Here is a 17,288-nt window from a genome sequence, read left to right on the forward strand (position 1 = left end):
GAATTAATACACAGATCATAATGTATACTGACGGAAGAAAAGTCGCAGCACCAAACAAAAATTAGAGTAATGAAACTTCGGGCACACATTTGTCTAGATAACACATGTAAGTGATTAACATCACACGATCACGGGGTATCATATCGCCACCTCATCTTCACATACGTCCTCTCCCCTTTCTATGATATTGTCCACAAGTCTGGTTCCCTTTCATAGACTCCCTATAGGTATCTTCTACCTTTCAGTTTTCTCTTATTTACTTAGTACTGGCTTGTCTGAGCTTTTGACATTCATTTAGCTGTTTCTTTTTTCTCAAAAGAGCTCTCTCAAATTCCTATATGCGGTGTCTATCTTCCCTTTAGTTATGGATCCTTCTACATCTTTGCATCTGTTCTGTACCCATTCCCGCTTAGCCACATAAAACTTTCTGTTTTGCTTTTTAGGCTACTATATACTTTTGTAAGCTTGATTTTTCTCGTTTCGTCAGCTAAATTCGGTATCTTCCGCATTATCAAGAGATTTTCACTGGGCCTTGTCTTTTTACCAGTGTGATCCTATTCCGCCTTCCTTATCCAATCTCTTAAGGATAACAAATCGTCTTCTTTTGTAATCCTTTTCCATGGTTTAATCATTTGATGCCCAATGCTACCTCCGAAAATCTCAGAATCATCGGGTTACTTCAATTCGTCCAGGCCTGATCTCGTTAATTTCCTACACTTTTGCAATTTCTTCAGTTTTCATCTGAAGTTTATAGCAAACCAGTTGTGGTAAGACTACACACCTGCCTTTGGAAGTGTCTCACAATTTAAAATTTGGCTTTGAAATCTTCGTCCTATCATTATATATTCAATCTGAAACCTTCCTGTGTCACCAGGTCTCTTTCACGTATACAACCTCCTTTCACGATCCTTAAACAATATTAGCGATGATTAAATTACGCTCTGTGCCAAATTTTACCAGCAGCCATCCTTTTTCGTTGGATATTGGCTGTGTGTTTGCCTTGGCGACGATAATGCGTTCGGTATGCTGATCATATTAGCTCACCTGCACTACTATTTCCTTATTTAATATTAGGCCCTCTCCTGCAATACTGCTGTTTGACGTGGTGTTGATAATCTTCTACTGACCCGACCAGAAGTCCTGTTCTTTCTGTCACCGCAGTTCACAAATTCCCATTACATCTAACTTGGACTAAGCAAAGAATATCTGAAGCACTATGCCATATTTGCATGCAGTAGGTTGTGATGGGAGGATGGAGGCGATGTATACCTTTGCCTCTGAACTTTCATAATCTTGGTTAATGAACGAATAAATAGCGCCACTTTTGAGATAACGACTGTCCTTCAGCTGAATGGGTCGATATAAATGATATCTTATAGTTCTTCAAGATTTTCTGATAAGCCTTTTGACTATATATATATGTTCTGGCGATGAGAACCGTAAGGTGAGACTAGTTACAAACCTAATGGTAAGTAGAATTTTACTAACATATTCTGTTTTAATTTTTCAGTAACTCATTCAGTTACAATAAACTATTTTAGTTAACGTATTTGTGAGAGTAGCGGTAGTTTGCAACGCCCCCGCTTAATGCTCACTTCCTGACAAATGAGAAAAAATGTTTCATTACTTCCTTTGCATGGAAGACATTTCTTCGAACACGAACCAAGTGTGTCATGAGGTGCTAAATGCTCACAAGGCGCTAAAAGCTTACTGATAAACCCCATCACTTGTCTTGTCCTTAGCTTTATTTCTCTCATCATGGAACTAAAGTACACCAACATTCATTGGCATTTTCCAATGACGGATTTGTGAAAAATGTTACACAACAGAATATTACGCAGTGAGAATGTGGCAAGTAATATTCATTTCAAAAGCACAAAATTTTACGATATCAACGTAACGGCAAAGACGGCTAAGATTATCTCGGTAATTGTAGTACGGACTGCTAAACATGGGAGCTTTTTGACAGGTAACAGAAGAGTCGTTGATACTTTTTAGATATTGGTTCTAAATATCTAGTTAGAGAATTGTGAGATCGGGAACGTCTGGTCTAACAGTTACGTGACTGGAAGTGTGTGTTAGACAGGAATTCTATATCCTTATGCCAAATCGATAGCTACTGTGGCCATTTTGAGTGCCATCCAGTTTAAAATTTATTGTTACATTTATGTACATAGACGGTCAGGCGCCAGTATTCGCGTCAAGCGGTCACCATCTATCAGTCTTTCTGTATGTTACCTCTAGTTTCATTTCTAGTGACTTGACCACCGCGTATACGACTGTGTCACCTGCAAACTGGGTCACACATGTAAAAAGGCAGCCTGTTATGTTAGTGCTGTACATTGTGGACATTACTGGTTCTGTCATACATCGTGAGGAGCGTTACACGCCACTTCCGATTCTGATGATGCGCCTTGTTAATAACGTTGTACCCTGTTCTACCAGTAAGCAAGTTTCTGAGAGTATTCAATCCATAACAATTGATGAGTGAGTTCCACAGCAAATCTGTCTGCATGACCTCGTAGGAGCTACGAATCTGTTGTGCGAAGTGACGTGGGTCTATCTAATTCAGTTACAGCAGTATCAGCTGTAATCGGTGTAGGCTGTTAAACCTAACTGTAAACCTAATTACGTGGAATTTACAGGCGAATTTCTACCGTCTTTTGAAAAAACTAACAGGTCACAAGGAAACTGTTCTTTTCAGAAGAAATAATATATCTTAGGCATATATATAATGTGCTGCGAATACATAGAAAGATAGATCCCTCATCATTTAGCTACAAAATAGCAGGTCAGCAACTGGAAGTAGTTAATTCCATAAATTATCTGGGAGTACGCATTAGGAGTGATTTAAAATGGAATGATCATATAAAGTTGATCGTCGGTAAAGCAGATGCTAGACTGAGATTCATTGAAAGAATCCTAAGGAAATGAAATCCGAAAGCAAAGGAAGTAGGTTACAGTACGCTTGTTCGCCCACTGCTTCAATACTGCTCAGCAGTGTGTGATCCGTACCAGATAGGGTTGATAGAAGAGATAGAGAAGATCCAACGGAGAGCAGCGCTCTTCGTTACAGGATCATTTAGTAATCGCGAAAGCGTTACGGAGATGATAGATAAACTCCAGTGGAAGACTGCAGAAGAGACGCTCAATAGCTCGGTACGGGCTTTTGTTAAAGTTTCGAGAACATACCTTCACCGAATAGTCAAGCAGTTAATTGCTCCCTCCTACGTATATCTCGCGAAGAGACCATGAGGATAAAATCAGAGAGATTAGAGCCCACACAGAAGCATACCGACAATCCTTCTTTACATGAACAATACGAGACTGGAATAGAAGGGAGAACCGATAGAGGTACTCAAGGTACCCTCCGCCACACACCGTCAGGTGGCTTCCGGAGTATGGATGTAGATGTAGATATAGGAAATACGCATCTGAGACACACAGCAAACTCACAAGTTAAAGGAAATGTGTTGTCTGATTAAGCCAAGGATACTGCAATATCATCTCGTAATAAATGACTTAGAACGCGTTTTGAACCACCTGCACGTCGGCGGACTTATCTGTGATTAGATTCAAGGAAACAGAAATGAAAGAATGTGACTTAATACATTAATAGTAAGTTACCGTGAAACAACAAGAATGTGAAAAAAACATTAATCATAATAAAGGCAGTCTGTTAAAAAGTGTCAGTCTGTGAAATGAAAGTCTGCCGATACGTTACATTCTGTACCCTGTTGCTCCATCGCTGTCATTCTTGGATCTTGACTATGCAGCACTGAATCGAAAATTAAAGGTGAAAGTACACAAGCGAGTTCAAAATGTAATCGATATAAACTGTCACAGATCACTTGTTTTTTCACGAACAGAGCCCTGATCTCACTTTTCATTATAACTACTTCACATTTCCTCCTACAGCGTGCCATTCGACTGTTTGTATTCTTGTTATTTAACTGTGGCTGTACATACCTCGTCGTGAGCTTTTTAGAAATGCACATTTTGTTAAATGCTATAAGCTGGATGGTGACCGCCAGCTTTATCCTGAGTTTCTTGTACCTGTAAAACACAGTGCTGGCCTCAAAAAAAAAAGCTTTTAAAAATTTAAAAAAGTTTTACCTACCTGACGTAATTTAAATGTTTTAACACTAATAATGGATTCACAAGGAGTGAACATGGAAATTTTATTACTTGATGATGAATATGAAATAAGTCGGATGATAATGTAAGAATTTTACTTATGTTTCATTTTAAGTAATTAAACTTGAAGTGGTTTACTTCCCTTGAGGTTTATACGTAGTTCACATAGATGGCGCCATGTAACCAACCGATGTGTTCTCCATACAGCCCTCCTTCCGCAAACAGTAGCATTCAATGAACTGTGGACGAAACCCGACCAACAGGCATTACGTGCAGTGATCAGAAATGACAAACCAGATGAGTTAAGCCATTAATGGCAACTTTTTTATGATATCATCTAACTATGTACCTCTTGTATTCTTAGCATTAAGAATGGCTAGTTTCGACCTGAAATCTAGATCTGCCAACAAAATTTAAAAAGGACGACTGATGGCTGAAATCTATTAGCTGAAACCTATTATCTACAAGTCAATATAACATTCACTGCGTGCAACAGCCTTCTGAATGGAAGGTAACCTGATAGTAGATTTCTCTTGACTAGGAAAGCGTTTCTTGTCATTGCCATCTGCTTTTGATTTTCTCCTTGCTCGCCGGCCGCGGTGGTCTAGCGGTTCTAGGCGCGCACTCCGGAACCGCGCGACTGCTACGGTCGCAGGTTCGAATCCTGCCTCGGGCATGGATGTGTGTGATGTCCTTAGGTTAGTTAGGTTTAAGTAGTTCTAAGTTCTAGGGGACTGATGACCACAGATGTTAAGTCCCATAGTGCTCAGAGCCATTTGAACCATTCTTCCTTGCTCCTTTCGACATGGGTTATTTTGCTGCCTAGGCAGGATTATTCCTTAACTCTGTCTGTTTTGTGATCACCAGTTCTGATGTTAAGTCATTCGGCATTCTCATTTCTGCTACTTCTCATTACTTTCGGGTTTCGATTTAGTTTCAATCCATATTCTGTAGTCATTTCACTTTATTCCATTCAACAGATTCAGTAATTATTCTTCAGTTTCACCTAGGATAGAAATATTATCAGCGAATCTTGTCATTGATATCTATTCACTTCCACTTTTAACCCCATTCTTAAACCTTTCTTTTATTTCCGTCACTGTTTCTTCGAAAGTATAGATTCATCAGTAAGGGCGATGGACTGCACCCTTTCTAATCAGAGCACTTAGTTCTTGGTCTTCCATTCTTATTATTCACTCTTGGTTTTTGTACATATTGTATATCACCCTTCTTTCCATATAGCTTAACCCTACTTTTCTCAGAATTTGAACATCGTGCACTATTTTAAGCTGTCGAACGCTTTTTCGAGCTCGACAAATTCTATGAACATATCTAAATCTTCCTTCAGTCGTGCTTCCATTAATACCAGCAACTTTGAACTGCCTCTATGGTGCCTTTATCTTTCCTAAAACCAAACTGATTGTAAGCTAACAGATCCTCAATCTTCTTTCCCGCTCCTGTGAATAATATTCTTGTCATCAAACTTCATCACATGAGCTGTTAAGTTGATGGTGCGATAATTCTCTCACTTGTCGGCTCTTACTATCTTCGAAATTGTGTGTATGATGTTTTCCGAAAGTCTGATATATCGCCAGCCTTATACATTCTACACATCATCGCGAATAGCCATTTTGTTACCACCTCCTACAATGATTTTAGAAATTCTGATGGAATACATCAGTCTCTTCTGCCATGTTTGATCTTAATTCATCCAAAATTGTTGACTTCTGATTCTAATACTTCCCTGTCTAATACTTCCCTATCGACTCCCGAATCATAGACGCCGTCAGTGTACTCTTTCCACCTATCCACTCTCTTCTCTGCGTTTAACAGTCGATTTCTCTTTGCATTCTAATGTTATCGCCCTTGCTTTTAATTTCAGCGAAGGCCGTTTTGACTTTTCTATATGCTGGACAGTCCTTCCGAGTCAGTTCTTTTTCGATTTCTTCACAATTTTAATGCAGCCTTTTCACCTTAGCTCACCTTCACTTCCCATTTATTCCATTCCTATGTGACTTGTATTCCTACATTCCTGAATTTCTCTGAACATTTTTGTGCCTCTTCCTTTCACGGATCAGCTGAAGTATTTCTTCTGTTACCTTTGTTTTCCTCACAGCTGCACTCTTGTGCCTATGCTTTTCTTTCCAGCTTGTCTGATTGATCTTTAGAGATGTCCACTCCTCTTCGACTGAATTGCTTACTGAACTAGTCAATATCACACTATCGATAGCCTCAGAGAATTTCAGGCATGAAGATTCCTTAATACCTATATATCCAGTTTCTTTGCGCACTGACTCTTCTTTATTTCTAAATTGTAATATGGATCTGTATCTGCTCCTGAGTACGCCTTCTAGTGCAGCATCTGATTCGGAATCTCTGCGTGACCATGATGTAATCTACCTGAACTTTCTCCCTATCTCTCGTCCTTTTCATTGCCTTTCCCTCCTATTGTGATTCCTGAATCGTTTATTCGTTATTACTAGCTTAAATTCATTGCAGAACTCAATTACTCTTTCTCCTCTCTCATTTTTACTACCAAGCGCATGTTCTCCCGCAACCTTTTCTTCTGCACCTTCCCCTGAAGCCGCATTCTAGTCCCCCATGATTATTCGATTTTCATAGCGCTTTTTACGCACTGAATTAGCCGTTTCATATCCTTCCATACTTTATCTCCTCAGCTTCTACTTGCGACGTCGGAATGTATACCTGAACACTATTGTTGTCGGTGTTGGTTTGCTGTCGGTTCTGATGAGAATGATGCTACCACTGAACTGTTCACCGTAAGTCTCTCTCTCTCTCTCTCTCTCTCTCTCTCTCTCTCTCTCTCTCTCCCTCCCTCCCTCTCTCCAACCATCCTATTCATGACAAATCCTACTTCCTTTATGCGGTTTTCTGCTGCTGTTGATATTACCCTATTCCCGTATGACCAGAAATTCTCGTCTTCGTTCCATTTCAGTTCGCTGAACTACCTTCAAACCCCCCACCCACCTGCCCACACCCCCGCCCCTCCCTACCATCATATTTAGACTGAGCCTTAGAACTCCCCTTTCCCCATTTTATAGCTTCCCTACCATGTTAAAGCTTCTAATAATCCATCCCCTGACTTGTAGAACGTTATCCTTCGTTGGTTATTCAACTTTTTTCTCATAGTCAACTCCTCCTTGTCAACTCCTCCTGGACATCCGAATGGGGTACTAGTCCAGAATCTTTTTACCAATGGAGAGATCATCAAGACATTTTTTTTAAATTACGGCCACATGCCCCATGGTTAGATATTATATGTCTTTATTGCTAGGTTTCCATTGTCTTCTGCATTCTCATGCCGTTGGTCATTGTCGATTCTTCCGCCGTTTACGGGCAGTTTCCCACCCTAAGAGCAAGAGACTGCCATAAACGTCTCTCTGCTCCTCCACAACTTTGACAACACGGTTGGCAGAATGAGTCACTTCTTACGTTCGAAGTCTTTGGCCGTCATTGCAGATGACTTTTAGTCAAAGTTTAATCAGTGGCAAGGTTAGAAGTGGGAAACAAGGGCGTTTTGACTACTAGTCAAGGACGGTACCTCTAGACCACAGGTACAATAATTGGTGTTCCTACCGTACATAATTTGAAAATAACGGATCTTGCATTGTTTTGCTCCTCACCACGTCTGTTGAATGTTTGAATGATGGCACTATTAAGTGCACCGAACCGACAGTAAACATCCCATGCCTTACAATCGTTCTTGCTGTAAAGTGCCGCGACACCTATGGTAGGTTGGTAACAGCTTCTCAGGGCATGTCGATGCAGTGAACTGTGTACACATTGTCCAGTCCTGGAAATATAGCGTGCAGTACGGAAATGCACTGACAATGCTATTTACTTAGAACAACCATCAAACGGGTGGCTGTGCAAGTAATTCCCTATGATGAAAAGAGTATTTAGGAAGAGAATTCAGAAAAAAAATTCAAGTTTTGACTGTGGTGCAAAATATTTTCAGTAGTTTACACGGCACTATTGAACTCCTTTTGTACCATAAAAGCCGTAGTTAACAGAAGAATGACTCGAAATACTGGAGTTTCATCTGGTAACACAGTTATCTGACTGTCAGTTGATAGTCTTTTTCTACCCAGATGGTGAAGTACTGCACTCATCTCTCATGCACTTTTAATTGGTATCGTCATATACTGCATTTACTGAAGGTCTCTAAAAGATGCTGATGAACTAGAGGATATATTCAACAACTTAAATGCCTTAGTTAAAGTCACGCAGCAATGTAGCTATCAGAATGTGACATAACTGTCACATATCAGTATCTGATACTGTTTCATACTCTACCACTATTTCATGGTTGTCATTTTGTGAGTACTGGACATTTATGCTTGGGAGAAAAGCTTCGCGTTTATCGCACTGTCATGATGCACTGCTAGTGTGGTTTCAGGATTCCGCTGTCATCAGATGGCAGTCGGTGAATCTCATTAGGAGAGGCGCGTCCCTAGAGAGACAGGTAGTTTTCCAGGAAGTGAGGCGGCTGCCTGCTTCATGCTGTTGTGGGCAGAGTTACTGCCCTAGCGTAGCCACGGGGAAGGGGTGCCATGTAGCCACAGCCATCACTAGAGAGTAACTGAGTTAAATATTTTTGCCTTTTCTGTACAGACATCAGGGACCGTGCTGCCGCAGTACCTCTCAGCCGACGTGAGAATGACCGTTCCTTTAGCTCTAAAATTTTGGTTAAACAATCGAATTAAGAACTCTTGGAAGTTTCTGCTGTGTGCCCCCATTTTTTCATGAAATAAGCGATATTCTCATCCGTCACATTGTCAAAAGCCTTGAGTCATTCCCGTCCTACAGTTTTTTTAAAGCAGAGAGTGGAGGACTTTGAACGTAGATTCTGACCATTCGTCTCTGGGCCATCGTTCAGAGGGAATCATCCACGGCTGCTGTATGGTGTTGATTGGTGCACGCTACTTAATTTTGAAAAATGGAAGTATCGCAAGCTCTGGTAGTGTGATCTACAAATTGGGCAGCTCGTTACTTGCTTACTTTGGCACAAAACATATGTTGCTTAACTTTGTTATAATGTGTGGCATCGTGATGTATCATTAACTCTGATTTCGTCAGCTGCCCAGATCAGCAGAGCTTGTGTTCCTCCATACAGTCTTCAACACTTTTTGACACCTCGCTTCAATGTTAGAGAAATTTTGTAATTTGATTTGAACTGTAAACACCTTTCCTCTCTATTCATTTTACTGTGATTTATGACAATCATTAGAACAAATAAATAACTGTTAACCTTTCCTGACTTAGATTTCAACATCCCTTACTGTTCTGCGACTTTTCCATGATTAGGCAACCCACAAAAATAACAAATACAAAATGTTGTACATCCAGTTTGCTGTTCGCACTGTGACGGTGTTTTCGTTGTGGACAGTGACGAAACTCAACGATCAGTTATATTAACAATTCATGGAAAATAATTAGGATTGTACTCAGTCGTCTTGTATGATCAAAGATTTGTTTTATAACTAACAATACACTTACACTCACTGATTCAGTGTAAAAGTAGGAAGTGAAAAAGAAGCAGAAATATACATTAGACTTTGCTCACTTTATGAGGAGAGAACTTCAAATGCCATGTAGTAGACCTGTGATACACAAACTTTTTACATCTTATTGACCTTAATAAGGAGAATTCATCTACGACGTTTTAAGTCAAAATTTTAAACCACTGCACATGGCGCTTTAGAAGTGGTCAGATGCTGTGTTAGATTATTTCAGAATACAAATGAAACATATTTTAAACCGTCAAAAGTTGTTGAAAGAGTTATAACTGAAATAGGAAGCTACTGCAGTTATAGTTCATTACACAGCTTTTCCAGTCTACACTACTAACCACACTGTAGTGACAAATGGTCCCTATCCGAAGGGCTGAACAAAACACATGAACATACCTTTCTATAACAAACAGAACTAGAGGTATGAGTCCCACAAAAATCCCGTTTTTATCCACTGCGTTTTGGAAAATATTAGGTAGTGCATGCTGTCGCATGCGAACCGACAGAAAAAGTCGGAAATTTCTGTCCTGGTGACTTCTGCCATACAACTGAAAACCATTTATTCCAACTACTAAATTACCTCGGACTAAGTCTCAATTAAAAATTAACCTGTAATTTGAGCCTGTTAATCATAGCAAAGAAAAGCTCACAGCAGGCTATTATTACTAAGGGACCGAACGTGGGGACTAATCCCCATGAGCATCAAACTACACCATTCTCTTCTGACCCGTCCTCGTCTATGTAAATGGAGCACAGACGTCTGGTCCTTAAGTCTTATCTCTATCTCTAAGTCCTTAAACCTCACGCATTCCACCTCAGTCTTTCACCTTTTATATTCCATTGCCTTCTCCAGCCCATAACCTCCAACAATCCATAATATTCCCACTCCTCCTCAAATACCTAGAATGCCTTCGCCTACCTCATGTTTCCCACACACCCTATTGTATTTCCCATGCCGAAGAACACTAAATAACTGCGGCAACACTATCACTTCATATCACCTTCTATTCACTTCCAAACACTTCCTAGCCCTCCCCAACGACAATTTTGCTCGTGCTGCCACACCATGTAATCTTCTCATTGATATGCACTTCATAACAGTCATAAGACACATGTCCCACCTCAAAGAAGCCTCTCACCTATTCTTTCCCTGTCTAGTTCCAGTTATTACAGTCCCCCACCCCCACCCCCTCCGCTCCACCAGACACCTCTAATGAACCCTAGATACTCAAATATCTTCCATCACTTTTTTACCATATATAATCCAAGAGTTTGACAGAGCACTGAAAGACGTAAGTCGAAACAAGGCCCCGGGAGTAGACATTAGAACTACTTACAGCCTTGGGAGAGCCAGTCCTCACAAAACTTTACCATCTGGTGAGCAAGATGTATGAGACAGGCGAAATTCCCCCAGACTTCAAGAAGAATATAATAATTCCAATCCCAAAGAAAGCAGGTGTTGACAGATGTGAAAATTAGCGAACTATCAGTTTAATAAGTCACAGCTGCAAAATACTAACGCGAATTCTGTTACAGACGAATGGAAAAACTGGTAGAAGCCGACCTCGGGGAAGATCAGTTTGGATTTCGTAGAAATGTTGAAACACGTGAGGCAATAATGACCCTACGACTTATCTTAGACGAAAGATTAAGGAAAGGCAAACTTACGTTTCTAGCATTTGTAGACTTAGAGAAAGCTTTTGACAATGTTGACTGGAATACTCTCATTCAAATTCTGAAGATGGCGGGGGTAAAATACAGGGAGCGAAAGGATATTTATAATTTGTACAGAAACCAGATGGCAGTTATAAGAGTCGAGTGACATGAAAGGGAAGCAGTGGTTGGGAAGAGAGTGAGACAGGGTTGTAGCCTCTCCCCGATGCTATTCAATCTGTACATCGAGCAAGCAGCGTGGATGGTAGAAATCGTAGAGGGAAACCAAAAGATGAATACACTAAGCAGATTCAAAAGGATGTGGGCTGCAGTAGGTACGGGGAGACGAAGAAGCTTGCACAGGATGGAGTTGCATGGAGAGCTGCATCAAACCAGTCTCAGGACTGAAGACCACAACAACAACAACAAATCCAATATCTTCCGTACAACATCCTCCAGCCCAAAGACCTTACCGAACCCTCCCACCTAGCATTTCCAGGAGCCACAGTCATTAGCTGTACTGAGATACTTGTTTGCCTGCAGATGATGGGCAGAGTGCTGCTACTTGTGGTCGCCCTGGCGACACTGCTGGCGTTGTGCATCGCCGCCCCCACGGACAGCCGCCCACGACGCCGCCCCACGTTTGATTGGATGCGCAGGAAGCTCCGTCCCCCACAAGTCACCTCCAGAGCTGGCATCGAACAGCTGTGGTTCGAGCAAGTCTTGGACCACTTCGATTCTACCAACACTGCAACCTGGAATCAGGTACGTAAATCGGATGAGAAGGACACCACGGAAACGCAGCGCAATCTATTCCTGTTTGGCGTCTTAACGGCATTCGAAAGCTCTTGAGAAGACGATTACAGTGCTACAAAACCTGTTAATTTCCCGAAAGGAACCGAGAAATATGCGGAAACTGGAAGCTAAGGCGGCTCGAACTTGCTACTGCGTTGTAAACACCACCTAGTGGGTTTCTCACGCCGGACTCCGTCGTTATATGCCAGTAACATAAAACCGTATTTCCTCTTGGGCCTGCTTTATACCACTATGTGCTAACTTCTGCTGCATCAAAATTGGGCTTAGGAAAACTGTTTCAAATATGTGTGTGTAAATAAACTGCTCTCGTGGAAACTAGTAAAGAGTAATAAGGCGTGATACAACGAAGGAGCCTAGAATGAAAGACCCACTGCAAGTGTTAAACCCACAGTAGCCGAAACCAACTGCCTTGCACTTTTCAAATTTAGCACATTTATCAGATATTTGTGAGAAAATTTGAACGCAAACATTAACGAGCGTTGTACCGATTTTCTCATGAATCTGCAAATGCCGTCAAAAAATATACTACCAGCAATGATCCTGTCGGAGCACAAAACAGACGAATATGTTTCTCTTTAAAGGACTGTGACACAAAAGTGGGGAAGCAGCTGTTTCAGTCCTCATTCCCCCCTTCAAATGGTTCAAATGCACAATGGGGCTTAACATCTGAGGTAATCAGTCCCCTGAAACTTAGAACTACTTAAACCTAACTAGCCTAAGGATATATATATATATATATATATATATATATATATATATATATCCCTCTCACTGTCAGTATATATATATATATATATATATATATATATATATATATACTGACAGTGAGAGGGAGATGAAAGTACGAAGACTTAACAACAAGGAAACACTGGAGACTGGGTAAAAGGTTTTAGAATGTTCTGTGTTAAAAAGGCTGCGAATATGTTTGCATGTCAAAATTTTTGAAGAGGAAGACGGAATGAGGATTTAAACCGTTGTTTGACCGCTGCACAAGGATGTGCTAAAACGAGTTCTGTAGATCAGTAAGGCTTTGAGTTTATTTATATACTTCGACACATTTCTATACTTTGACACAAATAAACAACAAGAAAGTAAGCATAAAAGGTTACAGAAAATCGTTTGCTATACATTTTTTGTGGATACTTTCCTCATCGATCGCAGTTCGTGTCTTAAAAGAGCAAAAATATTATTAGAAACATCTTATTAAATTTGCAGTCTTTCCAGTTTTAGATAATTTTTGGCAGTCATTTTAAGTATTTTCAAACATGGTAAGACACGCAAGTCTCTTTTTAGCCCATTTTTCGTCTCTGTTGTACTACTTTGGTCATATTTGTATAGAAGTGAAGTGTCCGCTGTATAGATAAACCACATCGTAAACTCTTGTTGCTGAAAATATTCTTATTAAACACATAGTTTGGTGACCCTAAACCCTTGCTATGATCCTAGGACCCTTTCCATGTGTTCACTACCGTCTGAGACCGGACATTACGTATATACACTCCTGGAAATTGAAAAAAGAACACCGTGAATTCATTGTCCCAGGAATGGGAAACTTTATTGACACATTCCTGGGGTCAGATACATCACATGATCACACTGACAGAACCACAGGCACATAGACACAGGCAACAGAGCATGCACAATTTCGGCACTAGTACAGTGTATATCCACCTTTCGCAGCAATGCAGGCTGCTATTCTCCCATGGAGACGATCGTAGAGATGCTGGATGTAGTCCTGTGGAACAGCTTGCCATGCCATTTCCACCTGGCGCCTCAGTTGGACCAGCGTTCGTGCTGGACGTGCAGACCGCGTGAGACGACGCTTCATCCAGTCCCAAACATGCTCAATGGGGGACAGATCCGGAGATCTTGCTGGCCAGGGTAGTTGACTTACACCTTCTAGAGCACGTTGGGTGGCACGGGATACATGCGGACGTGCATTGTCCTGTTGGAACAGCAAGTTCCCTTGCCGGTCTAGGAATGGTAGAACGATGGGTTCGATGACGGTTTGGATGTACCGTGCACAATTCAGTGTCCCCTCGACGATCACCAGTGGTGTACGGCCAGTGTAGGAGATCGCTCCCCACACCATGATGCCGGGTGTTGGCCCTGTGTGCCTCGGTCGTATGCAGTCCTGATTGTGGCGCTCACCTGCACGGCGCCAAACACGCATACGACCATCATTGGCACCAAGGCAGAAGCGACTCTCATCGCTGAAGACGACACGTCTCCATTCGTCCCTCCATTCACGCCTGTCGCGACACCACTGGAGGCGGGCTGCACGATGTTGGGGCGTGAGCGGAAGACGGCCTAACGGTGTGCGGGACCGTAGCCCAGCTTCATGGAGACGGTTGCGAATGGTCCTCGCCGATACCCCAGGAGCAACAGTGTCCCTAATTTGCTGGGAAGTGGCGGTGCGGTCCCCTACGGCACTGCGTAGGATCCTACGGTCTTGGCGTGCATCCGTGCGTCGCTGTGGTCCGGTCCCAGGTCGACGGGCACGTGCACCTTCCGCGGACCACTGGCGACAACATCGATGTACTGTGGAGACCTCACGCCCCACGTGTTGAGCAATTCGGCGGTACGTCCACCCGGCCTCCCGCATGCCCACTATACGCCCTCGCTCAAAGTCCGTCAACTGCACATACGGTTCACGTCCACGCTGTCGCGGCGTGCTACCAGTGTTAAAGACTGCGATGGAGCTCCGTATGCCACGGCAAACTGGCTGACACTGACGGCGGCGGTGCACAAATGCTGCGCAGCTAGCGCCATTCGACGGCCAACACCGCGGTTCCTGGTGTGTCCGCTGTGCCGTGCGTGTGATCATTGCTTGTACAGCCCTCTCGCAGTGTCCGGAGCAAGTATGGTGGGTCTGACACACCGGTGTCAATGTGTTCTTTTTTCCATTTCCAGGAGTGTATTTTACGTGCCCAAGTACGGTAACTTTGAAGCTCTGGATCTCGGTAACGGATAATGGTATCGAAAAAAGTTTTAGTGCACTGTTACTTTTGGTACCCAAAAATCATGGTTTTTAGGATGTGTCTTGATAATGGATACAGAATTTCGAAAACTGGAAAAAAGGTGTTTGTAGATGAATGTCTAAGGAACGTACAGTTAAAATCTGAGCCATATGCTATGGTGAGGTGTTTAGATAATAGAATCCCACTATGCGAAAAAAGGCTAAGTTTTTTAGATTTTCTGCATAAGTGTAGTAACTTTGAACTTGTAGAGTTCAGTAACAGTCAATTATATTGAAAAAAGTTTCGAAGTTCCCAGAGAATACAATCTTAAGAACACATGGTTAAAATTTCAACTATCTGCCAAAACTCGTGGCTTTTTGGGGTTTTCTCAGGAACCGTCCACGAACAAATAGTGCTTTTATAACCTTCCTAATGTCAACCCTAGACCACATTTAATGCAAAAAATGTTTTGCACACTGAACTCACATTCGCGAAGACGGCGATCAAACTCTCATCCTGCCATTCTGATTTAGACTTTCCGTGATTTCCCTAACCGCTTAAGGCAAATGCCGGGATGGTTCCTTTAGAAGGGCACTGCCGCTTTCCTTCTCCATGCTTTCCGCATCCGAGCTCGTGCTCCGTCTCCAACGATCCCGTTGTCGACGGGACATTAAACACTATTCTCTTTCTCCTCCTCCTAACGCAAAAGAACCAATCGATTTGCTTAATTTGCCTGGGCTGCAGGATGTGTGGAACATTTGAATAGGTCCAGAAAATATTATTACTTATCTCCTTCTTGCAAACCTTTATAAAAAAGAAATACATCTCTTTGTGTTCTTTCCTCTTCCTCCACTACAATCAGGAATATCTTCCTCATCACTTTTATCCCTTCAATTTTCTTATTTCTTCCATCTCCTTGCTGCTTCATATATTCTTTAACTTCTCCATAAATCTGGGAAATCATTTACATGCAAGACCCCACTGATCCCACATTGATTTTATAGCTAATCGCAAGTATATTCTCTTCACTCACCTGGATCTCAGTACCACATATTCCATCACCATAATTAATATTGCTATTATTGCAAACCATTAAGCTTCCTGCTACACAATGGCGACTTGTAACCTTGGTAGGTCCGCAAGTTTGACCGATCCTAGCACAGGTACTGACTGTTGTAGGGGCTTGTTTCCCATTTGGGACTCTTCCACTCTTTAATGACTTCTATTATTACCCCTAAAATTCTCCCAAACTCTTCCTCCTATGCATCTCACATTCATTTGGTTCAATCAGTTTGTCTGATATCTTAGAATTTCTGCCGTTATAAAATAAACGCTATTCAGAAAATTTTTAATATTGCTATTGTGTCCTACCAATCCACATATTTTATTAGTAGGCAACATCCGCATTAGTGTGTCTACAGTGTCTCTTTCAATCCATGGGCTATCCAAATGTTTCAGTTTTCTGATCCATCTTTCACAATATTCTTTCCCACTCCCTAGTTCCTTCTATCATACGATGGAGAATTAAAAAGCTTTTATAACAACAGTACGTGTTTCTTTCGACCAGTACTCTCTCAGAAATTCTGACACAAAGTCCGCAAAGATTCATACTTATCTGGTGCATCTGCACGCGAATCAAAATTTTCTTCCTTCAAGCAAGCATTTGCCCTCTTCAGTTTATCGATCTTTGCCCAGTCTGCAGTAAATAGATTTCTCGAACTGTTTGTAAAACACAGAGGATGCACATTCCCATTAGGATCAGAAAGTATATTGTTAAAACTAATATGATCTCTTATCCCCACTACCAGCTATGATGCTGTAAAATTTTTATTTACTATTGTCGTTCCTAAACAATTTCCTACCCTGTTCTCGGTCCCAGAAGTGGTCACTTTAATTCCTTCCACTTCTGCCTTAGTCTTTTGCTATATTCCTGGAAAATTCGTTCAGAATTGTCTTTCGTTTCAGTCTTCCCTTGTTTACACTCAAGAGCTTGGACTTTAGTGTCTTTATCCAAATGTTGTACCATTTGCTTTCCATTTTCAATTTCCTTTTTTTCATTAATTTTGGATTCTGTTTCCTCAAACTTCTCTTTAACTTCATCTCTGAATTTCTCAGAAACTTTATTTACCTCTAACTTAACCTCATAAATATTCTGTTTTAACCCAGCTTCCAAATCCTCTTTAAATTT

General features: G+C 41.5%; 1 protein-coding gene across 1 annotated transcript in view; it reads left to right on the forward strand.

The window, feature by feature from the left end:
- Nucleotides 1–1,453: 1,453 nt before the first annotated feature.
- LOC124613639 (putative serine protease K12H4.7) overlaps nt 1,454–17,288 on the forward strand; it is a 74,837-nt gene continuing 59,002 nt past the window's right edge. The window contains exons 1-2 of the mRNA XM_047142354.1: nt 1,454–1,468; nt 11,868–12,089. Coding sequence (XP_046998310.1) covers nt 1,466–1,468; nt 11,868–12,089 — 225 coding nt within the window. The 5' untranslated portion in view covers nt 1,454–1,465. The remainder of the gene's footprint in view (nt 1,469–11,867; nt 12,090–17,288) is intronic.

The sequence above is a fragment of the Schistocerca americana genome, chromosome 4 (genome assembly GCF_021461395.2).
Source record: "Schistocerca americana isolate TAMUIC-IGC-003095 chromosome 4, iqSchAmer2.1, whole genome shotgun sequence".
NCBI lineage: Eukaryota > Metazoa > Arthropoda > Insecta > Orthoptera > Acrididae > Schistocerca > Schistocerca americana.